The sequence below is a fragment of the Coturnix japonica genome, chromosome 2 (genome assembly GCF_001577835.2).
Source record: "Coturnix japonica isolate 7356 chromosome 2, Coturnix japonica 2.1, whole genome shotgun sequence".
NCBI classification, from domain to species: Eukaryota; Metazoa; Chordata; class Aves; order Galliformes; family Phasianidae; genus Coturnix; species Coturnix japonica.
The window spans coordinates 61,991,128-62,009,187 of record NC_029517.1 but is presented as its reverse complement, the minus strand read 5'-3'; the positions used below and the strand labels follow the sequence as shown (position 1 = coordinate 62,009,187).

Below are 18,060 nucleotides of genomic sequence, written 5' to 3'. Positions count from 1 at the left end.
TTCTAGATAGTGGATGGAGGACTATTTCTGGAGGACTGTAAACCTCAAATATACGACTGAAATTTAATGCTTTTCCCATTTAAGAAGCTTACAAGTTCTAAGTTAAAAAATAAAAAAATAAAAAAAATTCTAACAGATACTTTCCTTTTATAATAAAGAAAAAAATATATAGTTCAATATTTAGCTTTGTGAAAAGCTATCAAAATTAAGCAGAGAACAACAACAACCAAAAGCATCATTCACACACTAAAACTTGTCAAAGAAAAGGCAATGCCAAATTCCTAAGTGTCAAATACATATAAGTAACAAAAACATATCCTTGCCTTTTTGCTCTTTAACATAGCTCTCCTTACAGTTGTGCATGAGCTGTAGAATCCACTGATGCTGAGCACCGATGCACTGCCAAGCAGGGTCCCCAGGCGCATGAAGATCAGAAAGATATCTGCAAAATCCAGTCCAAAAATCACAGCTCTGACTTGACACATTAAAGGCCTCATTAAAACAGAAATATCTTCATATGTATTTATACACACATATACACAGAGATGTATAATTTTAAAAATTCAAGAACTTGTACCCAATGCAAATGCAAACTTTGCATTCTCACTTCCTAATTTAGTGAAGCAAAATTCTACTAAAAAACCCTTATAATAATATACAAAAGCACATACACTGAAAATCAGATTAGGTACGTATTTTCTGTTGTGCCTCTAGAAGTGTTCTCTGGTAACCAAGATTTTTATCTGTCAAAGTTGCAGATCAGTATTTCATGTTTCACTTGAAACCTCTGATGACATCTCAAGCATATAAAATATGGTACTTTGCTCCCCACTTTGCACGTATCAATTGGAACAGGAAAGTACAGAAGGAACTAATTTTTGGTGGCTCATTAATCCAACCATGGACATGCATAGGCAAATATAAACTAAGCCCCTGGTTGTTGTTTTTTATTTTCCATTAGGTTGTGCGCACACTGTGGGACTGCATCTTATTTATATGTATATATATATACACTCACAAACACAGGTTGCTCCAAAAGTAATGCCTCTCCTGTTTATTTCCATGGAAACTACAACTGCTACGAAGAGCAAATTCTCAGCTACAAAACACTATTTTTCAACACAGTCACCACCATTACTTCTGTATTTTCACCAGTAATGAACATGTGCCTTCATGCTGTGCTCTCAAATATCTGTCCCAGTGGAAGCAACTCACTGTCACCACTGCTGAAATGCATCACCCACTGCCTCACTGTACTCACATCTACTATTTGCTCCCCAGAAAAGCTGAGGAACACCAATGAATGTCAGTGGGTGCCATTTTTTCCTCACATGGAGGAATTTAATGGCACACCTTTGTTTCATGCTTTTGTGTCCACTGCCTCTCTGTTGCCCTCTGTCATATGGCAACAAATATTACAGAGTATTGGTGGGATTGCCATACCACCACCATCTCCATTATATTCTGCATTAAAAACACAGGACAAATTCAAAAATGCAAGATGCTCAAGATGAAATACACTAACTTCTCTTAAGCAGTGCAGTGAGCGTTTTAACTCCTTCACAGAAGTGATGTTACTATAATAACACCTAAGGTTAATTACGAATGCATTGCAAAAATTCGTCTTCCTTGTCTGCAGTACTTTCATGAACAAAATGAACTGTCAAAGGACAATTGGTGGGATAGATGAGAACATTACACAACCAACCATTTTGACAGGGTGGTATTTATAAACTATGAGCTCATGTCTTTCCTTAACATTTAGGGGGACTTTAGTCATTGTTTAGACACAATATTTAATAAATAAATAAATAAATAAATAAATACGCATATATCACTAGCACTGGAAATAATGCATCTTCTTGCTTGTTCAGCGATATGTTAAACATTACCTTAAAAGTATAAAAACAAAAAAGTTATTTTTAAGGTTTTTCAAGACTAAAATAGAAAGAAAGAAACAGTAGCTTTTTCAAGACACACAAAATGTTTAACACTCCTCATCTTAAAATGTAACTCTAACAAATATGCAATATTTACACGGCACCTAGAAGAATGAGAAGGACTAAATGCACACTGGTCACTGTCCTCATAAACTAACAAAGTAAAAGGGCAGAAGACTCCAGCATTCCCTGCCTGTGAAACTGGGCTGGGTGAACACAAAAAAACATTAAAGACCTCACACAGGTGTCAGATTTCTAAGAATGCTACCTGCATATTGCATTCGGTCTTCAACTTTTAAGATAAGTGGAAAAAAAACACTGAGAATATCAAGCCACACTGGGAGTCCTACCAACACTCAGGGCTCAAAAGCTTGCTAGTAACGTCGTCAAATGTTTCAGAGCATTCTAAATTCTGTTCCCAAGGATTGTAAAGAAGGCTAAGGTCTACTGTTAGGATAAGGTCCGAGCAACTCATGTTAGTAATCCTACCATTGGCTTGGACATAACCTTACAGAATGAGAGCAAATATAGGAATTTTAATGAAAAGTAGAAAAATGGTAAATGTTCATGAAATGTAAAGGACATTCATTATTTAGAATGAATAGTAAAAGAGTCAAAAACAAATTTAAACTCAATTCTGGATTAAAAACTTTCTATTATCTGACTCAAAATGATGCATTTTTAACACCACGCTGAAATGGAGCACAAGTTAATATGCAGTCTATTTTGAGATCTGCATCTTACAAAGGATCATTTCATACATAGCTTACAATGAGATGATTTAGAAGAAGAAATGAACATACCTTTATGATTTTTAAAAATTACAATCTCGATCACTCCATAAACAATCAAACATCAATCCAAAATCATTATATATTCAAAAAATCACAACACAATCTACTTTCAGCTTTAAAAGCAGTATTCAAACTATCATAAAAAAATAGTAACTACCCTATTTAGGAAACAATAAATATCTAATATCATAAATCCAAAGAAGACAAAAGTTGAATGACTACCTTATATAACGTTTCTGATCATGCAGTGTTGATGGAGTTTCAAGGAGTTTATCCAACAGAAGTTCTCTTAAAGCTTCTATTCTGGTTTCAACTTCAGCATAATCTAGGAGTGAGGAGAGGAAATAAATCTCACCCGTGCCTTCAGTAGTAGCATGAACTGAAAATTACATTATTTTTCTAGGACATCAGACACTTTTGGATTTATTATGGGAAAAAAATTAAATATGTACCTGACATTTTCATATACAACAGTTCTATGAAAAAATATCATACTTTGAAATCTTTCCAACAGTACTTTGGAATTATCCACAGTCCCATTTTCAGTCACTGTAACCCTTTTTTCTCTCACCAAATGTCCAGTCTTAATAAGTAAATTTGACTGTGAATATACCTTGCATAGAAAATCTGCTAGAAATATTGTTTAACTTTTCCTATATATACACATAACTTTTAAGGATTAAAATCATATGTCTCTTTTAACTACTATGTGCTTTTTAGCTTATATGCTGAGAATAAACAGAAGTAATACAATACATATCTTACATTTTTTGAATACTTGAACCTCTGTCTTTCCAAAGAGCGACTTGGCCTTTTCGTAGTCATTAATAACCACATCATAATCACCCTTAAAAACAACAATAAAAAACAAATAAACGTTTATATTTATTAAAAGGTAACAGTCATTTCATCAAAGGTTAAAGTATTTTTAAAGGTTTATACCTTCTGGATATTTCTTTCTATATTCAGTGGAAGGTTGAAAAGAAATTTAAAACGCTGAAGAACATTGAGTGCATTTCTTGTTGAATCAGCTTTATCCTTGCGGCCCAGCACTTCTTGGAATAAAGTATCTGCTGTGTTACTGGCTCCTGTTTTAAAAAGGATGAAGTTAAGTGAAATTAGAGCAAGTAAACGGTTTAAATCATAAGCAGATTTTCCTCATTTTAATGAATGGCATCATCATCTAAGCTTTTTTAGAGAAAATGAATAACTATTGCAAAGTTTTTACTGTTTCTTCTGTGCAACAGTTTTTACATTTTACAACTGATGAAATACTATTTCAGAGGGAACCACTTAGCATTTTAATGTGGTAAGACCCCTGTGCAATTAAAAACAATCACTCTTTCCTATTTCAAATGCTTAACTTTGTTGCAGATATTTTATAGCTTGCTTTGGCTCCAGATCTACATTTTTACAACTAAATTATGCATCTCAGGATATGGAAAAAGTCACAGAAAGTTTTCACTCTTAGAAAAGTATAATTTCATTATGTTAATTAATGCTATAGCTTCCAGAGTTAGGACCGCGAATTTTGCAAGCATCCAGTGTTCTCAAATTAATTCTTAAATACAATTAGTAATGTTCAATTTAAAAGAAACACTTTTAGAAGTACTGGTGATTAAATCACAGACAATGGTGTGACTGAAAAATTAACTAGTTGGTAATTGTAACAGAATGAATATTGTTGTCTTCACCGTGCATTTAAACCCTGTTTAGTTTCATCACATACAGGATAAAGGCTAGGACAATAATTACATGCAATTACATTGTGATATTATTCATGGATATTCTTCCACACAGAAATCCTTAGAACCTTTTATGATGGAACGTGTTCTATTTTGTAATAGAGTTTTTCCATACTTCCAGAGAGATTAACAGTATTTCATTTATATTCGCACGCGATTATTTGCATTTTTCAACTCGTGACTTATTTTTAATTAACCAATAAAAGAAAAAAAGAACTGGAAATGTTTTAGCCTTTTTGATCGTTGCATGTAAAAGTTTCTACATTATCTGGTCTGGTGACTATAATTTAAGCAAAGATGAAAAAAATTACATCAGTCTCACTGGGTGGCTTGCATGCCATTTTCTCTAGTCAACACTGTGGGTGGCCTGTTCATGTTAAAAGTAGTCTTTGTAAAATAATTGTTATATCTAAATAATGTTTAAACTTGGTTGAAATTCTAAAGCCCTGATGTAAAAAAATGTTTTGTCACGACAGCTATTCCTACTACATACTATTTAATATAAAATACTTTAACCCACTATGGAGAGATACACAATGAAAACAACTAGCTGGATATCTAAATACAGATCACTGGTGAAGTTTGATTTTATTTTCTCTTGATGCTTTAACAAATGTTAATTTTTTTGAGCCCTTTGAGTAAATACATTCGGTTTGTTTGAATTCATGTGTTTCTCATGCATTCTATTAACGGTCAAGAAGAAACGTACTGTACTCACTACGTTTTATTCACAAAACACTATTTCTTTAATTCAGTGCCTTATCAAATGTCTAATTACTTTTTCAAAGTCAATTGGCAACTGCAACAACTGCACAGTGATTTCCATCTCCAGTTCAAAACTGCACATTCATTTGTACAAAATTAATGATGTAAAATACTCAATTTAAGGAAATGATTTTACTTCTTTTTCCTGTTTTACTTAGAAAATGAAGTGTGTTAAATCCAATGCCTTGATCACATTCAATGCTTTCTTCAGAATAGGTTTCTCTTCTAGGGCTTAGAAAAACATTGTAAAATTTCTTCCCTTCTCTGCTCTTCCCAAATCCCTTCTACATTAACAATTTATCTATTCACTAGTAATGAATAATCTAAAAGTAAACTAGGAAGCTCATGGATAAAGGATGACTGATTATACTTTCCAAATAGACAATATACTTTGTTCAAATTACAGGAAAAAAAAAAAAAAAAAAAAAGATAAAAAAAGCTCTTGTTAAGCAACAGTTGTCTTTTATAGAACCTGTCAAAAACAAAACTTAAGGGAACTTGACTGACCTCCTATAAGGCAATTCTTTGTGAAATGAAGTGCAGCCTATAGCATGTTTTTGTGAATATACATTCTGTAAGTTATTTAACAATAATATCTAGCAATCTAGCAGAAACTGCAAGCAGCTGCAATTCTACCTACGGGAGCAGATTCTACTTCTACTAACTTCTGACATGTCAATCCAATAACTTGGCACATTCTCTTTGCATGCTTGGTAGCTGTAGAAAGCATCCTTTGTCTTAGAAGTCTGAATCAAGCTATCAACAACAATTGTCATTTAAGATATGCACCTACAACCTATGAAGTGTAAAATCCAACTGAAGATTTTAAGTCATTTTTGAAAGCAGACCCTGTAATTCAAGGATTACAGCAGCACTTGAAAGCCTGTTCTTTGCAGAACAGTAACTAAGGACACTTTTGAATGGTCAGACAAGAAACAAAGCTTTGATCCTAAACTACTTTGCATAATATTATTTACTCTTTTTAAATCCTTGTATTCCTACCCCCCTGCCTTCCACCCATCATGACTTGCAAAGTATCAGAAGGAAAAGCAGCCAATTTTTTTTCGCAGCAGAGCCAAACTTAATAACACTCTGAAGTGGCTGGCAGAAGTTCCTCTAAAGATCCAATCTGTATAAGACAATCTGTATTATCTGCATATAGATTTCAGGTATCAAGTGAAAAAGTGGTAATACATTATAGGTATGTTTACCTCATAATAGTGTGCACAAAAACAAGTCACAGATCTGAAATTGCACTCTTTTTTTTGCCTTTTAATGTTATGTAACATCATATAATTTTGTCAAAGGAAAAGTGCTCTCTAAAGGATCTGCACTAAGTGCTTGACATGACATAAACACACAACTAGAGACAGCACTAGCAACTTCAGCAAATGCTTCTTTCTCCCACCTCTCACACACAAAAACAATCAGCCTGCACATTATATTTTGCACATGCAGACACATTATCTTTTCACATTATCAGTTGTGTGTGCATGTGATTGAATCTTTTTTTGTTGCTGTTGTTTTGCACATGATAGGGGAATAATGTTCAACCCACATCATTACTGAAAAAAGCCAAAGCTGTTCACAAAACAAAACAAAAAGCCTGCTTTATTTGTACTCCACACAAAAACACATGCAGTCACAGCTTTCTTCATACGAGAGAACAAAAACAGTGAACTTCCATGTCACTTTCTTGATTTCACAGAACACACTCAGACTGAGTCAGCTATCTGCATGTCATTGCTGCTTATTGATACAGCACTAAGGGAAACATCCCTTCCTCTGTGAAAAAAATCACAATGAAACAAAGTAAAATTATCTTGGCAGAAGTCCCAGAATTAAAAAAAGTAACTTTTTGATCTGCTGAAACACATACAAAGCTGCACTGAATTCAAGACACTTGTCTCAATGCGATCTTACAGCTAATACAGAGAAAAGAAAGTACCAAGAGCTTTTCAAAGTTTCTAAAACAAATGCTAGTTCCAAGTAGTCTAAATGATAACACAAAGTGAGAAAGATTCTGTTAACAGATCCTGTTTCTGCAAACAGTTTGTTGGTTTTTTTTTTCTTTTTTCCCTCCACTTGCTCAAATATCTTACAATCCTGGTGCTCAGCTTAACTCATCCTTCTACAGCTCCAGCTATACATATCTCCTCTGTTTTCTTTGCAAGCCTGTAACTGAGATAGAACCAAAATTAATTTGAAGAAAATGCTCTAGATTTCCTTTGTTTTGACCACTGATGGTCACAGCAAAAACTGCCACTTACTCAAAAGGTATTCCATTGCACCTAGAACAGCTACCATCAAACAAGAAACAGTAAGAGAGAATGCACTGTTTTCAACTTTCTACCATATTCTGAGGCATATATTAAAGCTTGTTAAAAAGTCCAACATCCAGAAATAGTTGCTGTTGGAAGGACAAAACTTACTGTTCAGGACATTCTCCAGTTTTTGCGTCATGGATCCTTCTACTTTTTCCGTTCCATCCGCTTCCAGTTTTTGATGGATTGCTGGAATAAAGTGTCTAGTTAAAATGCAGGACGTTTTAATAGGTGGGAATACATTACATCAAAGTGACACTTTTAAACATTTTTTAAAATTTAATATAAAGTGTTATTTTTCTTGTTAGACATAAAAAATACAAACATGTTTCATCACAGCTGAGACTAGTGGAGGACAAGGCGCAGAGCCAGACATTGCAGATTTTTAACCATTACTTTAACACAGATTTACTCTACATTCTTGAACAAGTCACCAATGCTCAAGAAAAAGAGGAGGTCAGGGAGGCAAAATAATCGCATTTAGTTATTTCGTAGAACAAGTATTAATCATTTAGTATTCTGGAAAGTGACCATCATTCAAGCACAAAATAGTTTTGGTCTGCAGAGTAGAATTTCTACACTGGTCACACGGAAAAGGAATCGCCAATAATTCAAACTTTCAGGGACAGTCACAGGGAATCTGAGTAATCCCAACTCAGATATTACATATATGAAATATCAAGTAATTAAAATAGTATTTCCACTTAAAAACTTTAATTTGTTAGACTATGTAAAATCCTCTACCAAAAGTTCCTGTTGCTTTAGAATAAACTGAGATTACTAAAAAACTTCCTCCCACTGCCTGCTCTGTCTCAATATAGTAATCTAAAGTTGAACTACCCTTGAGAACAGTGATGCTGTTGAATGTTTTTCAGTGAATAATAATACATTTTACTTTAGACCATAAACACAGTTTTAAAAGTAATCTCTCAGTTGTCTCAGCCTATCTTAGATTGGTTTGCATGACAAGGTTTCTCAAATGAATTCTCTTCAGATTAAACTTAACCAGGACACTAATTCCAGATACCTGGAATTCAATCTACAGGATGAATCCCTACTTGTTGCTGGTATGTAGATGCAGACCAAAGACAAAGTGAACACAGACCAAAAACACCGTTAGTCAGGCAATCATGTAGCATCAGTCCTACTGTGAATAGTGAAAGACGGTGGCTATTCTGAAAGAGGTTAGCTCTTTCTTTATGAGTTGCTCCTTGCTCAAAGGAAGAATTTCTACTTAAAAAGCAAAGGGGAAAAAAGGAAAAGTGGCAATTCCAATTATCTTAAGTGTTTAAATTTGACTCTTTAATTGGTTCATGCATATAGTATCTCAATAAGCTTTGCATTCACGACAATGTGACAGCACTTTCATTTTTGTTATTTAATTCATTAGAGGCAAAAATAATAATAATAATAATAATTTAGATTTAGTATACCATGTATCTTATGACAACACTTCAACAAAATGAACTGAAACTTGCAGATCCCTGCATATTTTAAAGGAACAACAACAAAAATCTATTCTACAGACTATGTAACCTTAACAATATCATATTATTTTATGCATGACATGAACATCACTTACCTGTAAGAATATCTCCACAACTTTGTAACAAATCCACTAAGGGTTCTAATTATGTTATTCCTTTTATATGCATCAGTTGGGTTTGTGTGCAGTCAATTACACTCTTTGCCATTAAAAACTGAACGGCTTGTTCATTAGAACAGCAACCACAACATAAGCATATTTTTTTTAAGCCACATGTTGCAAATGCTACTGGAACTGTATCAAAGTGTAATGATAGGAACTGAACGTCTGGATGTTGTGTTGATGAATATGATTTAGCCAGGAAGTATTGGTAATGGTTGGACTAGATGATCTTCTAGGTCTTTTCCAACCTTGATAATTCTGTGATTCTGTGTGAATGAGTTTAAAATATTTAAATAGAACACTTTTCTGAAAGATGCTTTCTACTTGGATGTAGATTTGAGGGAAAAGGTTACATATCATTTCAGGAGTTTTAAAAATTTACTACTTTGGAATAACTAATTACATAGCAGTAACTGCTAACTAAATAATTACAACCTTACTCCTGAAGGGAACAGGCCTCAAAATGTCCAAGATTAACTATAACATCAGAAGTGCTATCAGAACCAGCTTTTATTGCAAATACATGCAAAATATGGTGAAGATTTCCTTTCGTAAGCAGAACAAGAAGTTTTGAAAGAGAATGAATTACCACGTTACAGATTTAAAAAAATGTGAAGTTATGAACTGCATAGTTTGTTGGTTTTTGTTTTATTTTGAAGGAACCTTATTTGAACTTCCATCATTCACCAGTTCCTGACATTTTTAAAAGGCATCGTCTCCAAGCAGTTCTCTTTCACATTTCCCTGAGATAAGAACATACAATAGAGAAGCACAACTCTGTCTTTTTCCCTTTAAAATGAATGTAACATATTTCACTGTTGTAGCAATTAAAGCCTGTCACCTGGCATGAAGTATTTGAGATTTTTGGTTTCAGGACATTGGTGTTGTAAATGTAGGAAAAACTGTCATATTAAATCAATTCATAGATGTGCTCAGACAGAAAATGTTACCAACAAAACGAACAAAAATCAAAGAGCTAAGTTTTACGAAGGTGAAAAGCACTGTGGAGTACGCACAAAGACATATTAACAGGTAGGATAAACCGAAAGAGTGTTGGGCCACTGTCTAAAATAAGGCAACTTAGACCACAGAGAATAAAAAGTGTAGAGCTACCTAAACTACTCAGTGCACACACAAAGGGAATCGCTGAATTCCTTTTATGTTTAACATACTACTTTCTTCACATCAGCTATTTTTACACTTTGTATTCATATTTTGCAATAAGGGCATTCATAGCTACGGCAAAGCGAGGTTACAAAAAAGGTTAAGTTTTCAAAGTAAAAAAACAAAGTACACGTTCCTTCTGTGAGAACCACGTAAAATGTCTCTGAGTTAGAAGTTCAGACAAGAAAAACTATACACAGTCAAGAAAAATATGTGTAGATGTAATCTGATTGGAAGGAATACAGAGATACTCAAAATACCCTTTTCTTCTTAGGTGGAGTCCATGTGGTAGTGGGCTGCTGCTGTCTAGGACAGCCCCCTTCTCTTCAGCACTTGCACCTACATGCTTTAATTTGCTGAATCTACCAATCACATGGCTGTAGTGCAGGAATGGTGAGATAATCTGGTGGAAAATTAACTTGGTAAAGAAAAGGGTTTTCTTTATTTATTAGTGAGCTTGCCTAATCCTTGCCTTGGCTGCACTACTGCCATACCAGCAGAGAGGAAGGAGCACAGGGCTGATGGAAAGCCAGTTTACATTTTCCACACTAGCCACTTCAATTGCAGTTTCATTCTGCTGGCAGTGATGAATAGGCAGTAAGAAGGGCTCCCTTTGGAGGCCTGAAGAAAAGAGGGATGGGCAGGATATTTTTCTTGAATTACCAGTTAACCTTGTCTTAGTTGGATTAACAGTAGGAAACCTAGGACAGACTGTTTACCATTACTGATAAACTTTACTGTGAGTAGCACAGAATAAACGAGCAGAGGATTTCGTCTAGATGCTTTAAGCAGGGCCAGAAAATTAACTGTGTTTTGTATTATCTTTGCCTTTATGTGCTCAGGTTGACCAGTTAAGCAAAAATATTTAAAGGCTTGCAAGCTTCACAGCTACAGCAATATAACTAACTTGTAGTAGCAAAGAAACAAATTTAGAGCTCAAAATCTCCAGCCTATGACTAAATTCTGCAAACTGCTTATTTTTTTTTTCCAAAACATATGCAAAGTTCAGTCTGGCAAACAGACAACAGCAGACTTTGCAGTAGAATAAACTAGCAATTAATTTATTGTTGCTTGTGTTGAAAACAATTTTATTTCATCTAAGGAAGGATACTGTTCACTACTTTGTAAATCTGTAGCAAATTAAACTGTTCTTCCAAGGTTACACAGTTTTTGACTTGCAAAACACATTCTTGATTTACTCCTCAGATATTTAAAAAACATTCTTTGAGCTAAACACCAAGAGTAGTATTCTCAAAACATCTTCAGTCTAACTCATCTTAAAGTGACAGACATGCAACTTTTCTGCTATGTTCTGATGGAAAGAGGTTCTACATGAACTTAGCATATCTGAAAATTTAACCCTTTTACACAAAACTATGGTTAAAGAAGAAAAAGTACTCAAAACGTACCAAAACTTTTTAGCCAGAAACAGAAAGAAAGAAAACTAAAAAGAAAGAAAAAAAAACAGACAAAAAGGAAAGACTGACTCAGCAAAGTAGTTCAAAAGACCTCATGTGGTAACCATGAACAATTTGGCACCAAAGAACAATAAGGAAAGGATAAAGAACACATGTTAACATGCTTCCAGCATTTATGGCACTGACTGAATGTCTTTGGTTTGCTTTTTTAAAAGATGTAACAATTTTCTGCTATTTGAACACATCAATATCATTGATAAGGACAGCACCAGTACGTAGGATAAAAACTCCTCTGAACTGATTCAAAAGGAGTGTCTAACCATATATAGTGCATAAGAATCATAGAATCACCAAGGTTGGAAAAGACCTAAAGATCATCCAGTCCAACCGTTCACCTATTACCAACAGCTCCCACTAAACCATGTCCCTCAACTCAACATCCAGTCATTCCTTGAACATCCCCAGGGTCGGTGACTCCAGCACCTCCCTGTGCAGTCCATTCCAGTGCCTGACCACCCTTTCTGAGAAGTAATACTTCCTAATGTCCAGCCTGAATCTCCCCTACTGTAGCTGGAAACCATTCCCTCAAGTCAAAGGGAATACATAAAGACAACGTATCACAAACATTGATGATAATACGTAAGTTTCTTTAGGTTTACATAATGAAAAGTTTGTTATTCTGGCCAACAGCCTGTACTACTATGTGTAATTACTTTTTTCCGGAGAATTTCCAGATATTTTTTTGAATTGCAGAGCAAACTTGGCCTTATTTTGATAAACACTGCTAAGCCAAGCCAAAGCCACCAAAAACTGAAGTAAAGGTAATATTCTCTTTAATTGCTTTTTTGTATTTTGTTTCTCTAGCACTTACTTTTTCAAGTTTAATTACACAACGCAACAGCAAAATTTCAAAAAGATAAAAAAAACAAAACAAAACAATGACCACAAAAACTAGAGCACAGTGCCAGGAGGGGAAGTTTTATGCAAATAAGAGACCAAACATTGTTTAGCAACAATGTGAGAGAAAAGTTAACAGACCTCACAGAGGATTATATTTAAGCAAGTGTGACATTTCCAGGCAAATACCTCAAAAACACACCTCAAAACAGCATTTATGACCTATTAAGATTCAAGGACTGGACCCAGGCCCACACCAGGACACTTGAGAATTTTAGAGCATGAAAACTGCTATTATCTTTGCAGTCCTTCTTTGGAGAAGGTCCAGAGGAAACCAATGAAGATGACAAGGGCCTGGGGCACCTCTCCTACAAAGATACACTGAAGGAACTGGGCTTGTTCAGCCTGGGAAAGAGAAGGCTATGGAGAGTCCTCATTGTGGCTTTCCAATATTTAATAAGCATTAAGGAAATCAACTTTTTACATGCATAGATAGTGATACCATGAGGGGGACTGGTTTTAAACTAAAGGAAGGCAGATTTAGATTAGACCTCAGGGGGAAGTTCCTCACCAAGAGAGTGGGAAGGTGCTGGAACAAGCTGCTCAGAGAAGCTGTGGATAACCTGTCCCTAGAGGTGCTTAAGACCAGGTTGGATGGAGTACAGTCTGATCAAGTACCTTGATCTAGCGGCTGGCAACTTTGCTGTGACAGCAGGGTTGAAACTTGTTCATCCTTGAGGTCCCTTCCAATCCAAGCCATTCTATAATTCTGTGATGACTTTAGGATCTTATATATACATACATATGTATATATAAAATATAAAAATATAAAATATTTTATATATATATATATATTTAAATATAAATATATATAAATATATATAAATATATATAAAATATTTTATATTTTTTTACTGACAGTGCTAACCCTTCCACATAGGTGAAAACTAACAATAGAAATAAAAGCAGCTTTTAAATATTTCTTGTATGTTGAAAACTGAACTGAAATAAAAATTGAGTAATGCAACTTGAAATTCAGCTGATTATCTGTAGGTTAAGACTGTCTCAAATTTAGTCAAAGGTCATTTTTTGCATACTTGTTATCAACTGCTGTATTTACTACACGAAAGCAGCAAGTGCAAAACTGATTTTCCTTTTATGCTTTTTAATATTTTTTAAATACAAACAAATTTTCATGTACTTGAAAACCCCAGATTCATAGAACACAACAGACAGCTAAAAGCTGTCACAACTTCATCTATTTGGAGAAACTCTGCTAGTAGTTACTGTTATCAGCTTACACCTCTAAAAGGAGCATTGATTAAAAGGAAGCAGTATGAGTACTTAGCATAAAAACAGGTACAGCCTTGGGCAACAGAAACTTCACTGTGGACAGAGACTATTCCTGCCATTTCTCACATGTTCAAATCATACTACTTTCTGGCTTGGGAATCTGAAAAAAATTATTGAAAATGCTGTGCTAGAACCTTACCCTTTACAAAGGTTTTGTTAATAGAAGAATTTGTGTAACACAGAAGTTCACTGCAGGAATTGTATAAAGAGGAAGCATCCACTTGACATTTAACTACCTATCACCATTCACTCATTTGACTGGAGAAACATTATCAGGTCACCTTCATCTCAGTAGGCATTGTTCACTGCACGCTCATGTTCTCCTTGCTATGTTTAGCACTGCAGTAACAGAACATACGTTTTCAAGAAAGAAACTGTAATGAGATATGTCTGTCAGATATATGACAGACACACAGTATCCAAGCTTATCACAGGCAGCTTGTTTCCACAGCCCCATTCTTTCTTGATCTCTACTAATTCCCATATTGAAAATTACCAGGAATAATTCTTCACTGTTCTTAAATTTATGAAGCCCATATTCCGTAGCTTGAAGCAGAAGGGAGACGATAACATTAATAGTCATGCCACACTAAAAATGGACCTACTTTAGATTTTAAATTCAGTTGTATGACTTGGACGCTAATCACGTGTTTGAATTTGGTTTAATCAAATGCTTACATATAAAGAAACATTGAATTTAAAGCTCAAATTTGTTCTGGATAACCACGCTTCAAAGACAGTATTGTCTTTAATTACCAATATGAATGTCATACTTGCATGTTTTTATGGAATTGAGCAACCAAAATGTCCATTATTTTTACTGTTTCTAAAATAAAAAGAAGCACCGTAGCCTGAGGTTTCTGAAGCACCTCTGAAAAAACACATTCAGAGTAAACTCATTTTCTAGCTTTCCAGAGGATTCTGCATGGAACCGAATTTGCTTATGGCAATAAAACATAATGTCTCTACAAGCGTATAAACAGTACCACTTTTAGGAATGCTGCTTTCTAGGATGCAATTAGAATTATGGGAAATAAATCAGCTGAACTCCCTGATGCTGACAAGTGGGTCAAGCTGAGGCGCTCTGTTCCCCTCAGCTCAGTTTACAGCTCCCTTCAGCTGACGAAACAAACTTCCTGTTGAACATCTCTGCTGCGACACAATCACTGTCAAACTGTCAGCCAAGCTAGCAGACAGCGAGACACAAGGATCTGATAAGGCAATTCTATTTTCCAAGAAACTAAACCAAGCAAACAAGGGTTCTGGCTTATTCAACTGCTTATTTTCTTAGTAAACCCCTTCCAACACGCGTAACATAATAGAATCATAGAATCACAAAATGGCTTGGGTTGGAAGGAACCTTGAAGTTAATCTAGTTCCAGTGCCCCTACCATGGGCACGGTAGCAAACCAACAAGCAACCTGGTATAAATCTCAGGGTTTTCACTGGATTCTGGTGAAAATATTAAAACAAATATGTGTGTGTAATGCAGTCTGATAGCATGCTTAAAATCAGTCTGCTCTTACTGATCCCTGCTAATGAAAACACTATATATATATATATAAAAAAAGAATAGTAATTCAGAGTTTCCCTGATGAAGTTCTTATATTTGCAGTAAACACTGTTCCCAGAGTATAAGTTTAAAAAGCACGTACAAAAATATAAACATGAAAAACTTGGTAAAACAAGTGATCTGCCTGCAAAAAGTACCATCCTGTACAAACAGTGCAGAGAGAACAAAGAGAAATAACAACACACTGACAGCTCTGCTACACAACAAAATCCCACAGAGAAATGGAACTGATCTACAGTTTATAAGGCATAGTCACTGGGGTTGGAAAAAACATTCTAGAATATCTGGAAAGGAAAAGTGGGTGCCTAAATTCTTCCTCATTGACATTTTCTCTTATGAGAACACATATGATTTTAGAATGTCTTCCAAAGAGCACTGAATAATTAAAACAAAAAAAAAGATAAGACAATTCAAATCAAAACCCAAACAACTCAGGACATTTAAACTTTACTGGAAAACTGACAGAATGGTTTTCCCTTCAGTCACTTTTCATCTGTAACAATAAAAGTTCATAGAATGGAGTCTGTGTCTTGTGATGAAGTCAGCTTATGGCTTTCAAACAAACTAATATTGATGTATCTGCACAAGGCTACAATTTCTAGGGGCATTTTTCTAAATCAGAATATAAAACAAATTCACCCTTGTGCGGGAACAGAAAAATGACATCATATCATCTTGTACAAATGCTGTGTAGTCAGAACGTAATGGGACTTTTAATTAATTATTCTTCTGCTAAACAGTTTGAATTTCACAGTTGCATGCCTTGAAAGTATTTTGTTTGCTCTGCTTTTGATTTTGTCTTTAATTTTGCACCTGAACTACTTCTCCAGATATGACTATTAATGCCATTCCTGAATTCTTTGCACTTTTCCTTTGACGATAATGTAGTAATGAGACATCCCGCAGACAAGATGTGACATCTGGCATGAGGGCCTAGGTGATTGTGCCAAAGATTTCCATTTTTCTTGCTGCTACTGGAATGCTCTTGACATCCAACTTAGCTGTTGCTTTTAAAAATAGAGCTCTCTCAAAAGATGTATTTTTTTTTCTCCAGTTAGACTCCCTCAAAAACATTCTGCATGAGGAAGAAGAAAAGGGCAAACAAGTAGTTCTGAACTACAAACACAAAAGTTAAATGCAACAAGTTTATTCAGACTGAAAAGAACCCAAAACACTTCTGCATGTGCAATTAATAACAAATCTCAAAAGAAAAATGCATGTTAAAATACCAGAGAAGACAGCTGTGACCTGCAACACATTTTCGCCAACAATTTGGTCTCAGAAGTTAATAACTGAAGACTGCATCAATTTTTATATTCCTTGAATTCCAATTTTATAGTTCTAAATGTACAAGAGATTAAGGTTTGAAGTCTCTAAATTTTTTTTTTTTTTTTACAGCAAAGTCATTCATTATAACAACTCAAGATACAAAGTCTGCTTCCTTTCGAATATTTAAGGGGGACCACAGGGAAGAAGACAAACAAGACATTTATTTTGATTACAGACGAAAAGTGGCACCAACCATGAATCATCCCAAACTGTTAAGTTTGTAATTCATCTGAAGGACTACATGGTTAAACTCTAATTTTAGATAAAGCAAGCATGGATAAGAGATGCCAAATATTATTACATCTATCAGAATTTTAAATTCTGGATGGAGCATTTAGTGAAATAAATAAGTTTGCTTTCTCTATTATTTCATTAGAATTTATTTATTTATTTGCATTCCAAATAGCTGTCTGGCCTCTCTATTTATCAGTCAAGCAGTTTCCAAAGATAAGAAGCTTTTACTTCAATAGACGGGATGAGAAAAAAACATTTATTTGCATTCTTTCTAGAAAAGCCACAATATTTATGATTTGCATTAACTTTCTGCAAATGCTACTAAGCCTTCACTAGTCCAAAAAATAATCTTACAGGGTAACACATGTTCACCAGCACTGCTTTTCTTTCCATAGCAGTAACAGTTGGGAAATATAACTAACTCAGTACCCTTGGGAGTAGTTAATAGATTTGGATGTGAGAAACAAGTCACATTTCAATATTTGTTCAGGATTATTTAGGATTTTTAAGTACTACTACTACAAAAAAAAAAAAAAAAAAAAAGTAGCACTGCAGATTTTCAAGACATTTCAAGAAATTTGCTTAAAAATAGCCTAATGCCAATTTGAATTCTCAGCATTTAATAAAAAACTGGTTAAAAACAGGGTTAAAAAAAATGCCACTTATTCATCCTTCCTCAAGTTTTTCCATATGACTACCATCTTTACTACTTCCATTAAAGCCTTCAATTCTTCTCTTCTGTTACTGAAGCCTTATCTAGATTTAGGCCAAGGTTTTCAAAACTGATCTATTAGATCAGTTCTGGATAGGGTAACAGCTTTTCAGAAATTAAGATCTGTTGTGAGAAGAGTTGTCAGACTTATTAAAATGAGATCT

At 34.6% G+C, this 18,060-nt stretch overlaps 1 protein-coding gene across 4 annotated transcripts in view; it reads right to left on the bottom strand.

Annotated features, from left to right (window-relative positions):
- The window catches only part of EXOC2 (exocyst complex component 2), a 121,256-nt gene that overhangs the window by 65,137 nt on the left and 38,059 nt on the right, over positions 1-18,060 (bottom strand). For all 4 annotated transcript variants that reach the window (XM_015854490.2, XM_015854491.2, XM_015854493.2 and 1 more), the window contains exons 7-11: positions 7,677-7,757; positions 3,677-3,822; positions 3,500-3,581; positions 2,957-3,059; positions 324-442 (exon numbers count right to left, since the gene is read on the bottom strand). In XM_015854490.2, coding sequence (XP_015709976.1) covers positions 324-442; positions 2,957-3,059; positions 3,500-3,581; positions 3,677-3,822; positions 7,677-7,757 — 531 coding nt within the window. The remainder of the gene's footprint in view (positions 1-323; positions 443-2,956; positions 3,060-3,499; positions 3,582-3,676; positions 3,823-7,676; positions 7,758-18,060) is intronic.